The 24,137-nt window shown below is 35.5% G+C and overlaps 1 protein-coding gene across 2 annotated transcripts; it reads left to right on the top strand.

Annotated features, from left to right (window-relative positions):
* Positions 1–1,480: 1,480 nt before the first annotated feature.
* LOC113499332 (glycoprotein 3-alpha-L-fucosyltransferase A-like) lies at positions 1,481–23,831 on the top strand. 2 transcript variants are annotated; one of them, XM_026879767.1, is made up of 8 exons: positions 1,481–1,874; positions 18,030–18,303; positions 19,635–19,780; positions 20,012–20,252; positions 20,437–20,634; positions 21,310–21,542; positions 21,621–21,792; positions 22,009–23,831. In XM_026879767.1, exons 2-8 carry the CDS (start codon positions 18,121–18,123, stop codon positions 22,183–22,185), a joined length of 1,350 nt encoding a protein of 449 aa, XP_026735568.1. In that variant the 5' UTR covers positions 1,481–1,874; positions 18,030–18,120; the 3' UTR covers positions 22,186–23,831. The 2 variants fall into 2 exon arrangements, with proteins under 2 accessions (XP_026735568.1, XP_026735569.1); XM_026879768.1 differs by lacking the exon at positions 1,481–1,874 and adding an exon at positions 17,650–17,782.
* The last annotated feature ends 306 nt before the right edge of the window (positions 23,832–24,137 follow it).

Genomic DNA, 24,137 nt, shown 5'->3' with positions numbered 1-24,137 from the left:
ATTAAATCCCCTAATGCGGACGTCGTTAAAAATTGTAAAATAATAAAAATAACTTTTTAAAAGATCCATGCAGTTGGCACGAGCAGGTTGTCGAGACTGCTTCACGAGACCATAACAATCTAACACAGATTTATTTCCTATTAACTAATGAATGTAAGTAGAACGGTTCCGTGTATTGTTAAAAATAAATGCAGCTGATACAACAACATTGCGACATTTGTCGCTCATCCGACTCTTCTTATGCAAGACTAAGATATTTTGATGGAAATGAAATATATCACACACGTGTTAACATATTTCAAATAGCGAACAGTTTTAACGGCATTAAATTAATTGCTTTTCGTATTTGAATAAAAACAATCTACCGAAATATTTTTTTTATTAAATGCTAGTGTTTATCAAGTTTATCTCTAGACCGAATGAGCTAATTCGATATCCCGAAATAACTGCGCTACTTACTTAAAAATGGGTTTATATTATTGAAATACCTTTATTTATCTATTACTATCGTTAATTGTTAGCAAATAAGGAGATGTATGGTACAGTTTTTATTATTACCTTAATATGTTGAGGTATTTCAACACAAACCCATTAAACAATTTTAAGGCCCTCTTCTACGGTTTCAAGTTATTGCACCGAGGATTATGTAAGGAGAATTTCGTCTAGACTTTTCTTTATGTAATCCAAATCACAATTTCAATAAACTACTAGCTACGATTTTAGAACTGAGATTAAAAGGATTAAGCTTTCTTTTCGATTTGTGATGATTACAATCATTTCCCATATGGCATCACAGAATATAGTACAATAGACCGCACATTGTACCACTTTGGCATAACTTTATGAGCCTTTATGACAAGGCGTGAAGGTTTATTATAGTGATTCTCTTCACTACTGTACGGAGGCACTAAATAGCAGATTTGTTGTGGTTTCCATGTATGGTGTCAAGTGCGTATTGAGATCTGCGGTCGTCCGTAATTGAAATAATTCAGTTTATGTTTAAGCGTAAGTACTTTCGTTTTGAAACGCCGTATCTCCCCAACTGTAAATTCACGCTAGTTGATAACGCGTTACAAAAATACGGTACAATATTTGTAGGTAATCAACAAACATACCTTTATCGTAAGTAGACAAGATATGACCTATATTTATGTAGTACTTATAAAAGTTAACGGCAAATTCATTATTCAAAACCTTTACCTATTGCACATCCTTATCTAATATTAACATGTAAAAAATGGTGTAAGTCTAATGCACACCTATAAGTGAGTAAGAACCAAAATTCGGTAGCTAACTTTCTGTTCCCAGTCAGCTGGTTTACGTAACAAAACCTAACCCCTCTTCCCCTCTCCTACTATATGTATATATGCTTTGATATACTGAACCCCACAGAGATCCAAGAAAGCCATCAACCAATGTAAAAAAAAATATAAATATGTATCTAAATCTTTTGGTTAAACATTTAAATAGATATGAGTTGTTTAACTGTCGAAGTGTCAACAATGTGAGCGCGATGTTTAGTACAGCTGTGTCGGTGGGTGTGCTCTCCGGCGGCGTCACCGCCCGCACGCCTGTCAATGCGGAGTGGATATGCGGCAAGCGGCGTGACGCGGCCTGCGCACGCAGCCTCGGCCCGCGACTGCCAATAACTCGCTAGAAGCCGTAGAACGCGCGCCACTCGCTCCTCAACCAAATATCGACGCGTAAACGTACAACCACCCTGTTCAAGTCACACTGAAAACTGTGCCATGGTTTTATAGTGCCACAGTGCTACCTCCAACAATATCATTGGATTTTTAATACAACGCCTTCTACTCCGGCCAGTGCTACATCTTATCAGTTTATCAGTCAACTGAAACTCACGATTTTTTCATGTAAGTACTTGTATTAACATATCTTTGGTGTGTATTTATTTGAGGTAAATCTGTTTTGTCGAATCAATTTGTTATCTTGCTGTAAAAACGTGGACTCGCTTTACGCGATCAAATTCATTTACTTGAAAAAATAATAGATTTCTCTCACCGTATGATTGAATTCACAATTCAATTACTTTTATTTACAATGTAGGCAAAATTATGTTTGAAATGCGAAGGAACAATTTACCAGCTATTAGCATACCAATTCGACATTATTTTTGCAAGTTAATTTTGCATAACGAGAATAGCTGAACCATCCTAGTGACATTAAGTCCCTAAGACATATTGACTGTCGTATATTACGTAAGTTATTGTATTCCTCACAAAAGGTAATTTTTATTGTCACCAATTAATAATTATTTAAATACGTGCACAAACCTTGTGGCGTCGACAAGGACTTGATTAGATTATTTTTTGTCATCGATTTTCTCTGATAACTTATTAGAGTTCGCTATTGATGAGTTTCTTGTATTCTTTTTTAATATTATTAATTAAATAAATACTTGGATATCTAATTATTCCAGCTGTTTTAGACTCTACAATAGCCATATGAAGGTACATACGGCCTAATATTGAGCCTACATGTAACCTTCAGAAACAGCTGTTAGAGCTATCTTCATCTACTCTAAGGCACTCAGCTACTCAAGTACTAAAATTTAAGTTTAAGTGTGTTCCAATGCTACAAAGTACTTTGGCAGCCTAACGTGGTTCGATAAAGAATGCATTAAGTATATTGTATGGCGAAAAAATGAGTGTACCAGCCTAAATACGATCCGCTGCTGAAGACCAGCCTCCTCAGACCACAGTCCACAGGCCTCTTTCCATGCACGAAGGTTTGAGCATTAAGGCTTCAGACTCCTTTCGGGAAACACTTAAACTATCTGCTTAGGTACTCAAAGATATAGAAATAGCCTGACTATTTTTAAGAATAAAAGATCTCCTTAATTCCTGTCTATACATTGTACAATACGTACCTACATAAGTAGATATATGTGTAAGTTACAACACAAAATAAGTTCTCTACAATTGTTCAGTTTCGACATAGTCACTAATTAGTTCCTCACTTCATGTAAATAATCCTAAAGCAAATCTTTCATAATTTTTCACGAAGCGATCGCTGCGTAGCCACTGAAAAAATATTGATTAACGTTTGCTGTCAGTTTTTATATCTAAAGTGCAAATAGACGTTTGAAGTTATAAATAATTGGTGTCGTAAATAAACTCAGTTTTCAATACTATTTCTAGCCGATGACTTTAGAGACATTGAGTCAATCGTAGCAATGAAATTAAAATGACGTAGAGGGTTAATTATTAAAACATAATTAGTTCGAATTAAAACGGGTATTGCAATGCATGATTTGCTATCAGAATTGGAGATAAAGATAATTAAATGTAATGATGTGATAGTCATGTAGGTGCACAGTGGTGAAAGCAGTTTCATGCGTTTTATGTTATTTGTAATAAAATATAAAATAATTCGAATTACCAACTCTATGTGGTATGCATCGATATCGCATATGGTAGGTAATTCTATAGATACCATATAACCAATTGGAACAAATAATTAGTGTCGTATAAATAACTAAGTTGTTATAGTATAATGGTTTCCGGTAAGCCAGTTAACTAGAATAAAAAACTATTTTACAATTTAAAAGTATCTACTTTTGCGTATTAGATATCTAAATATTTTATTTTTGTAAACTTACTGAGCTAATTTTCATTTAGGAATGAATGAAACCTGTGTAGTTCAGGAAAAATTATTGGCTCATAAAAAACGGTTCCTGATGTTTTCGCAGTTTTTGAAAAGCGTAGCTGCTCTACACGTACCTAACCTTTCCCTTACCTAACCGCATGAGGCTTGTTTAAAAAGTGTTTATACAACATCTGTATAGTGAGGTATTTATATTCATAACATATGGAGAGAAATAGTGAAAATTTGATAACTACTTTGATGTGTCAAGGTCGTATAATAATACAATATAATATATGTACAACACTTCAGTAAATATTATGGTCATTTGTTTTTATAGTATGTGTATTCGACGTGACTAAGTTTACTGGTAGCCAGGCGCCACTTCTGAAAGTAAGAAGTAGTGTGCCCTCTCACTTATACTTAAACTTAGAGAGACGCCACTCTACACCGTGGTGTAGAGTAACGTCTCGCTTCCAAAATTGTAACTGTTATACTTGGAGATAAGAGTTGCCAGATCACCAAACCTTATCACATAGAGCAGCCAGTTTTTTTTGGACTTTAGGGCAAAATAGCCGAACACCCTACATTCGGGATCAAAAATTGTACTACAAAAATCGATTTTAGTAAATCGTGCTAAATTTAAATAAAATAGAATGCTTAGTCAGTCTTACAAAAGCGTACATCTTTTTGCTTGGGCGGAAACGCAATCAGAATGTCTAACTATATCAAGTTTTGTCTGGACGCCTGGTACCTAACCCTACTAGGAGAGATAGGTAGAGGGTTTCCAATAAACTTAGTCACGACGGAATTTAGAACATCGAATATATGTATATAGAATAGCGGTATTATGGAAACAAATGACAAATAATATGTCAATGTTGTATGTACGTTAATGTTGTATTTAAGTACCAGTCGGTAAGTAGAGATATCTATAGTTTAGCATCCTGAAAAATTAAATAGTGTGATAAGAATCGATAAAATATAAGTACCTTATTATTTGCTATGTTCGTACGTGTAATTGGTATTCAAATGAGTATGTTAATTGCAGAAATTCTAGTTATTACTATGACCTTTTATTGCTTAAAGTAAAACTTGCATTTGTGATTAAGAGACTACAAATGAAAATCACTGGTTGCGATAGAATATATTTTTTTTGTTTCAGTTTTTATACATTCACTTTTCTTGTTTATTTTTCGTTCTGGTTGGATCTTTGTATCTCAACTTTGAGACATTTCCCGATAAGCTAGCAGGCTGAAATTTTCAGGGTAGCTTCAAACCCAATGACAATGCATTTTACAACTATATATTTTTTAATCTATTATTTAGTTATAAATACAACTACTTCTGCTATTATTCAGTTTATCCAAATTAAATATTTATAATATGTTCAATATCCTCCATAGATTATTTTAGTAACACAGTGTATAGTGACCAGCAATATCATTTATGTGATAATTATAATTATTTTGCACATTCACATTTTCCCGTTTATTTCTAGTTTGTTATCATAATATGCATATCACATCAATGGTATAATTAAAATGAAACAGCATTTTTAATAAATATGTTGCATTTACATATATATCCACCTATATATTGTATAAGATACCTAATATTAGCGTTCTGGTAATAAAAAAAGGGTATGAAAACTTGATGTTGTCCTATACTTGGACCTACCGAATACGTACACAAATATTCATAAGAATCGGTCGAGCCGTTTCGGAGAAGTTCAATTACGTACACCGTGACACCAGAATTTCATATATTAGAAAAGTAAGCAATTCAACCTCATACTGCAAATTAAAATTTAACGCTAGCTATTAATCAAATAAAAAACATGTTAATATCTTACTTACATAAACAAATACAGCCAAATATATCACAATTAAATATAATGTGAACACAGAAATTTTATATAGATACACTCGTACCTAACTACGTGTAATATAAGTTACATTACTTAACGGTATGCACTCAAAGTTACGTTAATTTTTTACGGTTTTCTTACCCGACAATAAGCGTCTATTTGCTGTGCCTTGGAACTTCAAGAACTGGGGATTTACCACCACGTCTTAAAGTGATATTATTAAAGGGTGTTGAAGAAAGACGCGGCTCTGTGCAGCATAATGTGCTATCTCACTTCTAGCCTCGGCTAGGAAATCTTAACCAATTCAGAAAAGATTCCCACCAATGAAGAGCTGCAATATGAGTGAGTCACATAGGCTATATTTTAAGTCATATTCCCAGAAAGAGAGCACATCCACAAGGTTTTGTTAGTTACAAATAAACATGTCTTAAATAAAATATTTCTGCAGCAAATAAACAATGCCTAACAATTACACCATCAAGGGCAATATTGTTTCAGTTGTGAAAACGAGATGCCACCCTACACAGCGTATTGCAAAATCACGCTCCGAACTTCAAAAGTATTATTTCAAGAGACGGGCGTATCTGTTACAGATCACTGAATTTATCCGTAGAGAGTATCTTTTTCTACCCTTTGTTAGACTATAGACAAATGATTGTCCTGCTTGGGACAGATATGAGAGAGATCAATAGCAGAACTCAAGAATAAGACATTTTGAAATAGGTAGGTACTTCTCGTCTATACATATTTAAATGTCTATCGAGCTTAAATAATATGCTTTCAATCTTACTTATATAGCATTAAAGAAAACAGAATGTGCAGTTTTATAGGAATTTTGACAACTAAAACTATTCTTCTTTCTCGAATCCATCTGGAAATAGTCCGATTAATAGCGCAAAACAGCTCTATTCTCATGTTACTTGCGTAATTCGTTCAAGTAAACAATACAAATATAACGACAGGAATATAAACAGTTCCTGCAAGATATATGAATGCAATAACATGCACTTTGTACTAAGGTTAGCTCCTTGATGCAGTTTACAGCAGAATTTCAAGAACAAAATGGATTTTGAAGATCATGTTCTGGTGTATTCAGAATGAAGAGCCAAGTGACATTTCAACAACTGTTGACGTGGGAAAATTCACTCCGATGTCAATTGTCAAAATTCACTATTGTACTTATCTACTACGGTAGAGACAAAATTCATGCTAACAATGTTACTAAAATAAGGTCACTGCAAAATAGTTTGCATTATTGAAGTGTATATATAGCCACCCTCGGTTCACACTTGACTGCCAATGAACACCAAAGGCACAATAAAATTAAAAATAGTTACAGCTTAGCCTTCTGACCTCCACCTAGCAAAGGGGTTATTTATGTAACTGGTTTTGATATGGAAATTTTATTATACATTCTTAAATAAAAAAATATTTTGCATGTAGAAAACATCACAATTTCAATAACTCTTTTCTTACCAAACGTATCATCAGACATATTTGCAAAACTTACTTAGTTAATCTAACTGAGGCCGTCTATTCAATGTGTTAATCAAAACATAGCCGACAAGTAATATATGAAAACATCATGTTGTTAGGCAGTAAACAAATATGAAACTATGAAACCACAATCACGGTTATTACTTACACTGTACGTTTACATAAAGCTTGTTTATTGATTCCCTCAAATCAATTACGATGCTTCTGGTGTTACCTCCTTTACGTAACTACTTACAGATTATTAATGGATATGGATGTCCAGAGCCGCGAATATTTTGGCGCAACGGTAATAATTTTGTGAGGCAAGCATGCATTGACGAAAGTGAATTACAACAATTTGTTTCTTTTTTAAGTTGTTTTTACATTCAGCCTGACCGAAAGCTTTGACTGCTCCATCGGACTTAAAAACATTAACCAAAAAAGAGTTGCTATCTGTTTATCTAATTATAGCTATAGGTGTGATGGGATGCGAATTTTCAGGAGTCGAGTCTTACCAAAGCAGAAGTCAAGATTTATCCTTCGCATCTAATCCTACACCTGCTAGATGCTTAGAAAATATTATATCAGTTAGGTCGTAAAGTACTTTGTTTGCATTTCTCTCAACGAATTCACGATGGGATGTTTTGAAAAACAGATGACACGTTTACGAACAAACTTCCAATCGGCCAAGAACACTATTGTATTAAGACGACTTGACGCACACGCGTTCGTCGGCCGATTGTCTTCGACATAATCTCAATTGAGATGCGATGATGTCGAAACCTATTCCAGAAATACAACACATCCGAATTGTTTGACCTGACAGGAATTTCAAAACGTCCGCAGTCGATAAATAGAGTTATTAATTAATGATGGTGTACGTTTGTGCTTATTATTGATAATAATTGATATACAAGCACAAAGTCCCGTATGTGAAGTATATCGGTCTCTATAAGATACAAATTCTTAATAGGAAATTATTTTGAATCTCGATATAAAATAGCATAGTAAGTAAATATAAATTGAGGAAATGTTTGACACTATAAAACTCCTGGCACAGTCTATAAAACAAACTAGATTATACAGTGTTAATTTTAACTCTTGTTCAATATTACTAAAAAACTCGCAAACCTTGCCAATCTTGTCATCAAGGTCTGCCATATATTATGAAGAATATGACAGATACAATACTACAATTAACACTGCCTTCAAAAAAGTAAAACCGTCGTTATGATTGTTATTTATTCAATTTTCCCGCGAGTCACAGATAGTTGTTCGATATACCATGTGTGTGAAAGTTATGTCTTTAAACCTACCACGAGAATAATATTCGGATAGTAATATAAATATTATACAAGATAATTAAATAACAAATAATTTAAGTGATTAGGTTCACAACCTCAATACTCAATTTCTTAACTCCCTCATATTTCTTGGAGCAATTTAGATGGGACCATTGTTCACTTAATCACAAATACACTTTATCTAATACTAGAGGATTTCTAACATATGATTTCTAGTAGGTTTGTTAAATATTAAATGCACTTGTGAAATTAAAGCCGTGTTGGAAAGCTCACGTAGATTAACGTCTGCATACGAAATTAAACAATATTAACCTTTTGGGCACACTTCAAGCCAAATGCGATGTGGATGAATGTTGGTCACCAATTTTTTAGTACCTAATCAGTAAGATTCCTAGATAATAGAAAAACGCCTTAGATAGAAGAAATTGTATGGCGATAATGATACTTAATATACATATTATCTATTTGAAATTTTTAAAGAAACAGTCTTCAAAAAAATATAACCGATTGTTGTGTGAAGATTGCCTGACATGACAGAGGCTGGGACAAATCTTTGCGCACCTAAGACAATGGCGAGCGTGCACCGATGACACGGATTTGCTCTAGTTCGGCAAGTCTTGTGTCAATAGCAAAAAGCCTGCATTGTAGCACTGACACGATCTTGCCGAGCCCGTATCTGTAACCCATAAGCCTAGTTCTATAAGGCCAATGCCATTATCGCATGGCAATGGAACAAAATAAACATCTTTAAAAAATAATCTCTTTATTTAATACCACTTGAGCAGCTGTAAACGACGTCATTTAAGTTATTTGTTTTAAAATTGAAGTTAAAAACAATGCCTTTTAACTAAAATTTGTATAACTCAATTTCAACTTTTGTATTCCAAGAGGGCTTAAATCACATACACATATACGGAATAAGAAGACATCATGTAATATGTAACAAGAACGTTTCTTGTACATTACTAAATTCCCAAAGGAGAGGGCCTACTTTCTACACAAGGAATTGCTTAGCATTTCGCCTATGTTATGAGTTAAATGTTTAGAATCTACTCATCTACAGCTCTTCCTAACACAATGATTTTTCAACGGAAAAGACTTTTTGCTAAATACTGAATGACGCAGTTTCAAATACCATGAACCTCTGATAACTTGCAATTAATCGGTACCACTGTTGTTAGTCTCGATATTCATCGCAAAAATTATTCGTCAAAAAACAGCAATTGGTTTTCGGAAAAAAAAAATCCAAAAGCGACAATCAAGACTTCATGGTGATAAACAAATTGCAATACATTAATGAACCGAAAATAATATTTCATGAAACGTATTATTAGCAAAGGTAATTTATCAATTTCGCTCACGCTTTCATATTGCCTTGGGTTTTCGTCATTAAAGTAATACTTTTAGAGAGGATATCTTACGCGTGCACATAGCTACAAGTTCTGTCCACATAATCTGTAACTTGTCCCAAAAAACCTCATAATGCTTATATTACCGCGCCTAGGTAAGTACCCCTTCATGAGCTGTACAGGCATGACGGTGCATAATTATGCTCATTATCCCTTAACGCTAGGGTGGGTTTCTTCCTTCGATATTCTCCATTAAAAAACTTTTTTCTTTAGTCTACCAGTTCGCATTCACGAAAGGATGCCATTATTAGTGCCCTGCCGATGAAATTTACGCTTTAACCAACAAATTACAGCTTTACACTAAACTTTTACGAAACATAAATGTGGGCATTCGCCACAATCGCAATAATTGCTTGTTAGATCGACAAATCACTGAATTGCCGTACAAAATGCCGCGTGTTGAATTTTAATATATTATTATTGTGCATTTGCGCCGGATGGGAAACACGATAGAATGAACATCCTAATAAACTGTTTTTGTGAACTAAAAAAAGAGTCAATCTCATCCATTGCATAACTTAAACTATGTTGTAAAATAATAACCCGATGACTTACTCGTCACTAAGGGGCACGACAAACATCTACAACATTTTAGATCTGTTTCGGTTGTACAATACCGATGACTAATGAATATGTACAAACATTAAAGATAACATCAAACAAAACAGAACAAGAAGTCAATTGAATTAGACGTGGGTACATAACTGTGGAACTCACATTGTATCTATTTTCACAGGTATATATTAGCGATATGAACAAATTATGCAGATATGTAAATGTTAGCATTGTCATTGGGCTTTCACTCTCTTTATCGGTTCACGCCACGCGCCGGCTATTATCTCCGCATACAGGATGTAGCTAAACGAATAACCAACCTATACTATGAATTAGCAAACGGAACGTGCATACATAATACTTATCTAGCTAACATGTTTTAAAATTCATCTATACATATAATAAAATTGTAGAAAAGTGAAAACTGTACATTGAATATTTTTTAAAAAGAATAATTGCAGGGTAGTCTAAGAACGATTCCGATGCCGAAAATATGATTTTTAGAATTTTTGTCTGTTTGTCTGTTTGTCTGTATGTATGTCCGGAAAGATCTCGGAAAGTACTGGATAGATTTGATTCAAATTTTCAGAGAATATCAACAAGAGGTCCGGTCAACATACTTTTTACTTATTATCTCGCTTTTCGTTACAGGGGGTGAGCAGGAGCCTTTTATATCTATAAACAAATATCAAATTATCCCATAAACTACTGAATATATTTCGTTCAAATTTTGCATGAACCTGATCGTACACATGATACAACAAATATACAAAAACCATAACGCTACTATGCAGGGGGCATGAGCAGTAAGGTTTTAAATTTTTGGACTCACCCGTAACATCGTGTAATACAATTATGAGGTGTATTTTCACCCCATTGAGTAGTAGGCAGCACGGTCATCAATTTACACAAAAAACATCACGCTATTTATCTTAAGACTTTTGGCAGAGCAATAATAGGATTTTTCGAAAATAAATCATTTTCACAAAATTAGTCATTTTATTCTCTTTCAAGTCTGATATAGGCCTACCGCGACTATTTCCCAAGTAAAATAAAAGAAACATACACTAATACATTTTTTTATGCAATTGTTACCGTAATCGGTACATTCTTGAAAGAAAGGAACTTAAATTCTTTTTATTTTTATTGATGTACTAAAATTACTCAAGTTCAAATGTGGAATGCCGTAATATGATTTTGTATTTATTTACGATAGGTGTATATACCTATTTCTTCAAGATCAAAACATTCGTAGTGACACTCAACCCAAAGTTGCATGTAGTTCACATTGATCTCATCTATAATTATGCATACCAAAAAATTACTGAACGATACAGTTAATTATTACCTTGGTTCATCTGCAACAATTAGCAACATTTTTTTTTCTTAAATTTGCAACATTACATAGGCCAAAGGTATTTCGTATAAAAAAGCCCAGAAAACTTGCATATAAACTGCATTTAAATAGGTATGCAATGTGAAAGATCTATAAGACCAAAGCTATCAATGAATAGACATTATGTATGTATTGCTAGAATAATGTCTACTGATACCTGGGATTTTTCAATATTTTAACGATTTGATCGGTGATCACATCCGCCATTATAGAGACCGCACACGTGGTCCTTCCAAAAATTCCTTTAACAATTTATTGTATTCTCTACTTATTTAAAATTTTTCTTCTTTCGTAGCCTGGTAAAAACAGGGGAAGGAACGAGACTGAATAAGTCTCTGAGATCCCTAAGCCGACGTGGATTAGGAACATAATGTGCGTGTAGCTATCAGCACTTACATCCGTCATACAATGTCTGGAAAATTCATTTTGGCTGTCGGTATCGACAGCGTAACCTCATAACCAACCTCATGTAGTCTTTATTTAAGTTCCATTTATATTATGCAGTAGGGATGACGGTAGGTATTTTACTTCAATGATCGTCAGGTATGTTAACGAATAAAATACGTAATTTTTCTTTGTAAATTGGTACAGTAAATAGAACTCATGCACATGAAGTCACTTTTACCTTCATATTCTGCTTTGTCGTAACATCACAAATTACACATATCCTATACTTTAGATTTTTGTCAGTGTCAATTTTAAAAAAAGGTGACTGATATTTTTTTTCATTATCACGCTATTTATTTATCAGCAATTGAAAGGCAAATCATGATCAAAACACCAGGGGGCCAAGATAACAAGTTTACCAACTTTTTTATTTTGGAAATATTCCAAATGTTTCTGAGGAAGATCAGTTTTAATATTAAGAGGACAATCAAACATAACGTGTTTCAGGAAACCGTTTATCTGGGTGCAATTTTGCCAAATCCTATATCTTATAACACTATGTAAAATCCACAGTTACCGAGCCCGACTCTCACTTCACCAGCTCCGTCCACAAAAATAATTTGACATCTTCTTTATATCGTCAGAAAACATCGTGTGTGAAAATAACAACTGTCTGGCTATCACTGTTCCTGAGAAACAGCCAGGTGACAGACAGACAAACGGACACTGGGGCCTCAGTAATATGATTCTGGTTTACCTCTTTGGTTACAGTACAATCATAATTTTATGATACCTCATAATCACTGTTATAATCCGTCTAGCAATTTCAGGTGTAGGCCGGCCCAAGAAAAGACGTGCTCGAAAATCATAACCCACCCAATTAGTAAATGGAAAATTTCGAAAGTAAAACATTTTTAGCAGAAGTGCTAAGACTGAGTTATACCTTCTGTTATTTTTTCCTACTTGCACCCATTTTTAAACGGCTCGATTTGTCAATCATGTCTAAGCGAACACTCGCACATAATTCACGTTTACATTAAAATAGTTCAATTCGTTCGAAGCTATGATGTCACAGACAGACAGGCAGGCAGATATGTCAAAGTTATAAACCGTTTTTGGGATTAAATAAGAAAAAGTCATTAAAACAGCTGTGAAATATTTGACACCAGGATAGTATCGTAAACGATGAAATGTGTTTGATTCAAATATTTGATAGTTTTTGGGCGGCTCAATATTCATTATAATTTAGAAATAAAAAAGGAAGCTTAACATATAAAAAAAGTGTTTCATTTTCAATATTGCATTACATTTTTGCTATGATCGTTATTATTAAACTTCATAGTTTTTCACATCTTGAGAATCACGCAGACAAAGTCGCGGGCAACAGCTAGTATCTAAATAAGAATTGACTTGCCTACCTAATTAAAAGCAGCTATAAATGCTTAGGCAGCTATCCCGGGAAAATTGTGGGCTGACAATAAACCGTAATAACGCAGACTTTTATCACGCATTAAGTTGTACATAATAACAAAAAAGAAAAACAAAGATTATCGTAGTGTATCATAAAAGTGTAGAATACACTCTACAAAGTATTTAATCAAAGCTTAATGAAGTGCAAACAAGTAAAACCATTCGAGAATTGCAGAATGGTTGTAAAATATTTCAAGACTGTTTACGTGGGCTGATAGCGCTCGATATGACCATAAAAATAAAGGCAATAGTGTGTAGGATATTGCGTGTAGGTATACGTAACTGAGTATGGCTTGAAATTACTTTTTACGGTACGCATACATCCATGCAGAAAAAGGAACTATGATAAAGTGTATTGCATAAATTGAAACTATAACGATAAAACACTTGCCGTTAACGGTGTTATGGTACTATTACTAATAACATTGAATTGTTTCACACTTTAGGTAAACATGCTTGAGATGAATTCATTTTAATAAAATTATTAATATTGCATCTGTAATTAGAAACAACTACTTACAAAATAATTAATTCTGAATTTCAGTCCACCGGTAACAGCAGTACTTGTATCTGATGATATGTAAATGATTTATACGAAAGTCGTAAAACTGTGAATCTTGTTTGACTTTCAGATAACATAATATTTACAATAAATAACAATATTTATGTTTCAAGCGACATAGAATTATCTGCATTTCAAAACAGTTAAGTATAGCAAACTGAGTTGTTGGCTACGGTTGCGTAAAGGTCAGGCAGATTGTAGCGATACAATAAATGTGTATGGTAATATCGATTCGTTTTTGAATCACGATTTCTTATTCACTCTAGTGAAGGATTACGGTCGCCTTTAGACACGATAGCTCTATCAGCTGCTAACGGGATTCCCCTTTGGCTGCTCTGTAACTGATCAAAGAGTTTGTGATAAACAAGTTCAAACTCTCTACTTTATTTTTATTAATAAAATGTGGGTGTGTAGTGTCTTAAGGAAGAACGGTCTGAAAGTCCAATGGGGTAGACTTTAACCCCGCGGTAGGACATTATACAAAGCCAGACCAATTACTTACTTATAACGAATGTTTCAAACGAGGTCTGATAAATGTATCGAGTGACATTACACACAGTCCCCGGCCTTTGTCCCCTTCAAATAATGACTACAAAAGGGATCTAGGTTACACATTGAAACAATAAAAATACCTTTGTTGTGTTCACAACCAAATTTTTATTTTGCGATGTGGCTGACGCAGAGTCACTTTCTACAAAAAGTATTTTAGCCGGCAGAAGAATTGGCGTAGCATTTAGTTGGTAATGACATTTTAAAAGGCATCGTATTTTTACCATAGTTTGCCGGAAAGACCAGAAAAACAAAACCGGGAAAGATTATGAGGATCCTCTAAATTTTCGTCTATAATTAAGTTGGTCTCCCCGTTGACCTAGATTCATAAGCGACGAGCCGTTTATGTGTAATCTTGATAATTAACTACGATATCCTTTTAGTATTTTTGTAAATAGAATTTCATCATTCAGATGAACATTAGATAAACTTTAACCCCACAACCCCCTTACAACCCTTTTTCCAGTTAAAATAATCCTTTCTCAGGTTCTAGACTATCTGTGTACCAAATTTCATAACAATCGATTCAGTAGTTTTAGTGGGAAAGCGAGAAGAACAGACCAATAATCGAACTGATATCTATTATTAACCGTTTTGATATTTACTTGCTTTTTCCTTCTTACTTGCCGTTTACCTGGATGCTGTATTTAGAACAAAAGGTTAATATTATCATTACCATTGTTGCACTAAGTATTAAAACATGCATTATGAACACATAAACAATAGGTGCTAATCAGACCGGCGGGGATCCCCAGCGCCGCCAGATGGCCACAGCTTATCGACGGAGCGCTGTGACATGTGTACCGTAGTAATTCCATTTCATGCTGATGGACGTTTAATCATGTCGGCATTTAATTAACTTTGCTTCTTATCGAAATGAGCGAATAGATTACTAGCACATTTACTTTTTACCCACATAGATTAAACCATAAGCTAGAATAGTTTATCAGTACAAACGTTATAGTAGGTAAGCAAAGAGCAACACTTAAGCACTTGATTTATACATTGCACTGTTTATCAGTTATTAATATTGTGAAAAGGTTAAACAATTGAACGTATAGATATCGGCAAAGTGCTTGAAGGACGAGACTGAAAATGTAGAAGTTCAAAATTTAATTATCAAGTAGCTTTATATGAAGCTTATATTGGAACACGCTCAGGTTTGGAAAATTAGAAAAAGGAATTTGAATACATTGTTAACTTTGTCTTAGCATCAACAAGATGAGCTTTACTTGATTTGGGCTTATTTAATTTATTTTTCGTTGATGGCTTTATAGTAAAAAGCCAGAAGGTAAAAGGGAATCTATTGCCAATTAATGACTGTAGGAATTAGTTTTTCCCATAAATAAAACCAAAAAAGGTTTTGCCCTCCAGATCAAATTGCGTGACGGCAATTCGTCCGTTCTTTTCACTCTATGTATGCAGCAATAGCAACAAAGATACTTGCCAGATATTACCCGCATAATAGCTGCACCGGTACCTCGATGACGGTCGACAGTCTTTGAACTAGAACGTTACTTTTTAACATGTACGCGCAATGCGACAGAACGGTATTAAATTAGCATCGTTCAGGCAACCGCAGCGCTATAAGGTTAAGCAAATAGAGTCAAGTTCAACTAACTTTATGTAGAGAAATTTCTTATTTAAGTAATACGGTACGATTAAGTTAGGATTTTGTGTTTCAAAATGAACTGTCATTCTTATTTCTTTTGCAAAAAATTACTTTTGGTGTTATATTTTTTTGAACACTGCGAGTATTAGAAGCTATTTTGTAACTAATACAAATACAATATGTTAAGTATTGTCATAAACCTTTAAAGAAGCTTCCCAAAAGTATCTTACAATAAATTGAAATATTGGCTTTCCTTTTTTTGTGTACGCGCGAGTTCTTTTCGGGGACCGATATAACTTTATAGCCGAATTAAAATTCAATCTTCTGGCCAAAACTGATAAAAAACATGGCTCCAAATGACAGCTTTTTCTCGTTGAATGAAAAAAAAATCTACAGAGTCGGTTCATCCAGTCCAAAATTATGAGGTAACGAACAAAAACAATACAAACAAATTGAGTATCTCCTCCTTTTCGAAGTCGGTTATTTTGGTAAACAATCTTGGTGTATCTTTGTTTATTAACTTAGTTTAAAATTTAAAGCAACTAAAAACAAATGTAGAACAGCAATAGAAAGTAACAAATCAAATATGCCACTGAAGTAAATCAGTCGTTTATTTATACCAATAATGTTTTTTATTTTTTTTATTTAAACCACTTACAACTATTATAACAGGACAATACCTAATGCAATAGTGTAGTTACATTATTATTACTAATACTAATAAACGATATACAAAAAAAGAGTTATTTAACACCTTTCAGAATAATTAAATTAAAATCTGAGTACAGGTCAAATAAGCGGCTTTCGTGAAATCATTCAGGCTACAGTTAAATATGTCTATCCGTTGTGACAACGTATTAAGCGTCCGCAACTCACGCGACAGGGCGACTCACGGGACACAACGCGCGCGCTGTAAGAGGTTCGTGCGCGCGCGGCTCCACCAGCAGCGGCGGATTCCTACGCCGGTCGACCGGCTATGGTATTCGTCTGGAACTGATAGCTGGAGTATCTCTAAAATTCTCGGTTGTTCTCATAAAGATTCGTTCAGATTCGACTTCATTGTAAGACCTTTTTAAATACCGAAACATATGGAGTATAAATTAAACTTAAAACCTTACATTTATTTTATTATAAATAGTTTTCAACACAGTACTTCGGGAAAGCTAACTTTGCCTCACGCTTACAAAAAAAAAACATAACGTCTCTTCGTGTCATTTGATTGACGTTGACCCGTTGATCAAATGTTTACATTATTGTTGTAACCTAATTTAAATTTTGTATTTGCTTTGATATAACCTGATACTGACAAAACATTCTAATGTAAAGTCACTAGTAATCTTTAGGGATACTAGATTTAAGCAAATCATGAATAAAAATTTATAGTTCATTTATTTTCGATCAACATTTAACTTTATTTTACAAGTTATGATATTTATAATTTTGCTACGTGCTATTAATTATTGTTATTAATGTTTATTACGATTAAAGCTAAATTAATTTGTGTTCAAATGATTTGTTAGTCTGCCTTGATTCATCATATGAAGCTGATTTGTAGACGGCATTTTCAACGGCACTTTCAAATTAAGGTAGGTAATTAATTGCATGCCACATTAACCCGAAATGTAGGTAATATAATATCAATTAGCGTAAGTCACTACATAAATCAATAAATGAAAAATCCTACAATCTGGACTGTATAAATAAATAAATATTAAATAGTCAAATTTTCAAGCTTCAGAGGCAAGATAATATTTTTTTTTGCATAATTCTAGCGCCAACCGGAATCTCTTCTCACGTTTTAATATGCTTAATAATTTATTTTTTCCGTTTCAGATGTCAACAGTAATCGAGGTACGATAGTACAGGCGGGAGGATGGCAGCAGGAGCTACTGTTCTGGCGGCCAGGAGGGGATAGTGTTCCGCGATGTGGGTGCGGGTGGCGCGGGCCCTGCGCGCGCTGCGCCGGGCCGCGCTGCTGCTGCCGCTGGCGCTGACTGCGCTGGCGCTGCTGCTGCTGCCGCGCCCGCCACCCCTCGCGCCCTCGCCGCGTAGCCCCTCCGCGCCGGCGCCGCCTAGGGAAGAGCCACACGTACAGATTCAACATTTGGTATTATTATTTTTCTATTATATCTCTCTAGCCTATGGTATCTCATTGCTTATAAAAGGTTTCACCATTTTCTGTGCACAATTATCTATCCCTCGGCTCCCGCAACCCGCGCAGAATTCGTTCAAACTTCTAAATCCAGTTTTTTTCGTACCTACTTCTACACCCTAGTCACCTAGTGTAGTGCTCTTGTAGTTTCACTAGTTTTACAAAGTGGAAAAAATATATGTTGACTTTTATTTATTTAAATAAGTATATAAAATATTTTTAGTCCTCACACATAAATAAGATTTAATTCCATTCCATTCCATTTACTTGATTCAAATCCCACACCCCTATAATTTGACCCACGTGGCAAGTTGCCAAGCGATTGGACTGCAGTGCTGCGAGTTGCGGGATTTAAGACATGCGAAAATTAGGTTCCGCAGAACTCGTATATTTATGTGACTCAAGTCTTTATTAGCTTTTAATGTTGTAGAATGATATTGCATATCCACAAATAAAACAAGTACCTACAATCCTAGTTCGAGTGAAATGAAGGTATAAAAAACCTAGCGAAGTGGAAACCACTCATTCGCTCGCGCAATGTTCCAGGGACTCTATTGTTTAATCACCAACTAGTCTAATCACACGTACAATTCGCTCGGAGATTACTATCTCCCTATCTCTTGTTGAGAACTCATTAAGTCTTTTGAAGTTAATCCTCGCGATTAGTCTTCAAAGATTAAAGGGAGATTAAATGTAACAATGATGTTTCTATATTTGTTTTGGCCGGGATTATACTAGAAGAACAAACAAGATTCAAACGCGAACAAAGATACAATCATAATGTAGTCTGTTTTTAATAACACAGTCTAACCAAGTGTCAATAAATAATACGTTTACCAACTAAGTGTGTGATATGATAGGGCTTCCGTACAGCCTTTCTTCAATGTTTCATAACAACAGAACATAATGCACCTGGCTAAATAGTTCTCACTATTGATGAACAATTTAATAAATTAGCCTTAATAGGTACCTACATTCAGTGTATTGTATTAAGAAAACAATATCGATAAGTATGTACGTAGACACCTATTTAGATACTTACTCGTAATTAAATGCAACCTCAATGCAACACTCTACTTAAGTTCATAATTCTTGGATCAGATATTGAACAGCTCAAAGCGATCTAGGGGTTCTTAGAAACTAGCTCTTCCTTCAGCTCCTCAACTGTTTAGGAAACCATAATTAATAAAATATTAATTGTATAGGTCATCCACGTATCCTATTTCTAATCTTAAGCAAATTGTCTAAGAAACTATGTTTTAAATTATGATTTAAACGGTTCCCAGGACGTGGTCACGGAGCCGGAATACGTAGTGGGCCATGAGGACGTTTCGACCCATTTGCCGTGGTTCATGCGTGGAGGGGAGCATCGGCCCTGGCAGCACGAGCCTGACGCCAAACTGTTCCCTGAAGACGCACCAGGTGACGACAGGTGAGGTCCTTATCTTATAGCAGAATGTCCAATCCCAGAATTCCTATAATACAGTAGGTATCCTCCTAGTAAAACGTTTTTCGTCTTTTTTTGAGAGATTTCTGCAATCCTAGAACGAAACGAAACGAGTTTCAGAATTACTCGTCAAAGGTTTTCTTAATGTTATCTAAACTCTTTAAATTGTTTAAATATTCTTTCTGTCTTTCTAACCATTCATATACTTTATTACAGAGTCGTCCAACAGTTAATGTATACGCTTCCGAAAAACGAAAATGTGCCTATTAAGAAAATCCTCCTTGCGAACGGTTTTGGCGCATGGGGCGTGGCCGCAGGACGAACGGAATTCGTTCGAAACAAGTGTCCCGTGGACCGCTGCACGCTGTCGTCTGACACCAGGGACGCGGCCACGGCTGATGCTATCCTCTACAAAGACCATCACACTCCTTTCAACGTTAAACGTCCGCTTACGCAGGTTGGTTGAACTAAATTGCTTTAATAGGTATTAGTATTGACCGAGCAGAAACCACAAAAAGTGTGGTTTTGTTGTTTTTAATTTGCGACTCAATTTTAGTTTTGAATTAGTGGGTGAAGAAATGGTTTTTTTTTTTGCAGAAACAGTTTTAGTTTTACTCGATGTTATTGTCATTTAATTTCAGATTTGGATCCTGTACTACCTAGAGTGTCCATATCACACAGCGTCTCTACGGCCATCCTCAGTGGATGTCTTTAACTGGACGTCAACTTACCGCCGCGATTCAGATATCGTTGCACCCTATGAACGTTGGGTTTACTACGACCCTCTAGTCACCGAGAAAGATCTCGATAGAAATTATGCAGCAAATAAAACCAAAAAGGTATATCAATTTACCTACCTACATTAAACATTCAAATTCTATAAATCTTGCACCGTATTCCGAGAGAGTATTAGATGCGAATAGCTCAGTGGTCTCTTCTCTAAAAGCATTCATAAAAAACCTTATCATATGAAGTTTAAATCACGAGTTTTCTAATATCTCTACTTACTTCAAGCTAAGCATGACCCATACTTACCTAAACCTAAACTCAACCACTCAGATGTTGTTTATGTGTCAGTATGCACCAGCGTTGCCAGACGTCCCGATTTTGGCGGGACGTCCCGATTTTTTAATAAAATTTTAATGTCCCAAGCGGGACAGGCCCTGTCCCGCTTTTCGGAGTGAACTTGACCTTACGCCTTTCGTAGGATTCACACAAATTATTGTTTGAAACCAGTGGCCTAGCGTGGTTCACCGTCGCCCGGGGCAAATTCTCTCCAAATACGGATCTAAAAAAAAGCTCGATAATTTTTTCGCGGACTTAATTTACACTTGTTTGCTTATGTTATTCGCGCGCGGAACATCGAACATCAAACATCAACTTTACTATGTCCCGCTTCTGACGGAATCCCGCTATATTCACTCAAAAAGTACCAAAGTACCGACTTGTCAAAAAAAAATCTGGCAACGCTGATATGTACCCACACTCAATATATATGTGTTTGTGTGTCTCAGGTGGCGTGGTTCGTATCGAACTGCCACGCCCGCAACCGCCGCCTGCAGTACGCGCGGCAGCTCAGCAGGCACATCCAGGTGGACATCTACGGTGCGTGCGGCTCGCACCACTGCCCCCGCACTGACCCCAACTGCCTGGAGATGCTCGACAGGGACTACAAGTTCTACCTCGCATTTGAAAATTCTAACTGTCGTGATTACGTCACAGAAAAATTCTTTGTCAACGGACTACAGTAAGTTTTGAAAAAACCTTTTTTCAACAGAATTGTAATGGAGGAGATCCTCAATAGGTACTTTTTTGCCTGTTACAGACATAACGTACTGCCAATAGTAATGGGTGCACAGGCGTCAGAGTACGCCGCTGTGGCGCCCCACAACTCGTATGTCCACGTGGAAGAGTTCGCCAACCCAGAAGAACTCGCCAATTACTTAAAGCGCCTCGATGAAGACGACAACCTGTATAATTCGTATTTCAAATGGAAGGTTAGTCTTTTCGACATTTCTAAAATAACAAATCGATTTTCAGAATGAAAAGCCTTTCTAATAAAATCTGAAATCTTGGAGACTATACAAAATTTATAAAAAAAAATCTTTAGTTTTTTGTGCATGCATCATCAATCTCCATGCTTCTTTAATTCCAGAAACCCGTACATATACTTTGCTAGAACTGAAAATCATAACATAAGTAACATCATACAGGGCACAGGCGAGTTCATAAACACGTACTTCTTCTGCCGCGTGTGCGCCATGGTGCACGCCAACGAGCGGCGGCAGCGCAGCGCGCACTACAGCGACGTGCAGGCGTGGTGGCGCGACGGGGCCTGCACGCGCGCGGACTGGCGCGCCGCGCAGCGCGACACGCGCGACAACGGCTAGCCGCGCGCGCGGGCCCGCCTCACGCTGCTCTACACACATACCTCCTAGCAAACTTAATGACTGCTCTGAGAAACGGACACTCACTCATTCTTACAAAGGAGCAACTTCTATAGCGCCACGCTATATATTATTTTTGTCTGTTTTGGTATCATCGACTAAGCGGTACGAAGTTTGCCAGTCAGTTATTTATATGTATCTTGAAATATACGCGTGGCAATACAATGGAGTATGGTCACCGTAATCTGAGAAGACATTAAGTTTGTTTCGAATTAGGTTATATTATACGCTTTGAGCCCACCTCGTACTAGAGGTTCGAATAATTTTACACAGTTGACCGTCGCCGATATCCAGTGCTGTGCAGTTATATGAATATTTATATCATGTTACGAGTCGAAAGGAAACTGACCAGGCTTAGGAGCATGGCTGCAATTGGTTAAATCTAAGCCTAGTCTAAGTATATTAAGTACCAGAGGATTGAAAGGTACATTCAGGGTAAAATGCTGAATCGATATCGCCAAGAGCATAAGATCAGCCTGTACCCGTAATACCTAGCGCAATGGATGCAGGAAATAGCCGCAAATGCTCCGAAATTTTGCCAAATCAGTCAGTTTCCCTCTACCTAATCGCGTCCATTATTGCATATAATAGCGTACATAACATGGTAGCGATTTTGTTATATTATTATAAAATTGCCGGTGTTCGGTGTTCTAGTTTATCCACAATATTTTTATAACATTAACTAGCGAAGCGTACTTAAAACGCACATTAAAGTAAGAAAGTGTAAATCGTTGTTGGCGCCCAACGTGGGGCAGTCAACACTATGGGCAACGTGAACGAGACCTGATCTCTCCACTCGGCTCTTAGCGCCATAGCAAATTTGCTTTTGCATTTAATTAGTCCAATTCAAGTAGTACCATGTAAATCGCGAGTGTTAAAGTTTAGTATAAACATTCCATTCTAGTTTTAACTATACTGTTAAAATATTTTTAATTGGTTTTTATAACGAATTTTATTAGATTTAAGAAATGTTTGTTTCATATCATTAGTTAATTGTTTTTTAAAGCATTTTTGTAAATCGTTTGAATTTTGTAAATATTTTTTAGAGTTACTAGGTAGGTACACACTTCATATACCTTTAATCAAACTTCGGGGTTTCTGTGTTTTTGGTAATTTGTGCTCGCCTCATTGGCCATGTACCTATTACTGATGAAAACCTTATAGCAATGAAAATCATGGTATGTACCTACATAGGTTAATATATTATTATCATGTTGGTTGGTTGTTGAGGGCGTTTGAAAATGTTACTTGAGCGTTTGGGCTAGACTACATTTTACTTACTTAACAGCATAAAAAAGATGAGCATTAAAATTGCACTTTTCGCTACTAGGAGCTGACTTAAGTTAATGTAGGAATGTCTAGTCATGATGCCATTTAAAGCACAAATACCAAAAAGTGTATTTCTTTTATTCTTTCTTGCGCACAAATTTGTAAAAAAGACTTTTATTTAGGACATATCTGCTTTTTGCACTTTCAAAAAGGGGCGAAAATGTGTAGTATTATTTGCAGTGAATCCTCTGTAGTTATTTGGTCGTGACTGGGTAATGTCAGACGTCAGGTGGTAATGGCACAAGTTCTGCGTAAATAGCTCAAATAATAAAAAAAAAAACCTTAAGTATGTAACAAGTACCCATCTGTTATTTGATAATCTGGCTGATAAGAAATTATATTTGCTATTTCATTGTTTTAAATGCTATTATTGTTGTTTTGTGTTATTTTTTTATGTTATTCTCTCTTTGAAATATTGTATAACTAAGACCCTACAGTTAAATCCTTCAATTTTTACTTGAAAAAGATAACTTGAAAATGATGTAATTATAATCAAAATACGTGAACTTATAAAATTCTGGCTGTTACTAATCAGAGACTGAAAATCGTAAATACTTAGGTATTGT

This window comes from Trichoplusia ni, chromosome 12, assembly GCF_003590095.1.
Source record: "Trichoplusia ni isolate ovarian cell line Hi5 chromosome 12, tn1, whole genome shotgun sequence".
Taxonomy (NCBI): domain Eukaryota; kingdom Metazoa; phylum Arthropoda; class Insecta; order Lepidoptera; family Noctuidae; genus Trichoplusia; species Trichoplusia ni.
The sequence above is the reverse complement of the archived record's forward strand: the minus strand, read 5'-3'. Positions and strand labels throughout refer to the sequence as shown.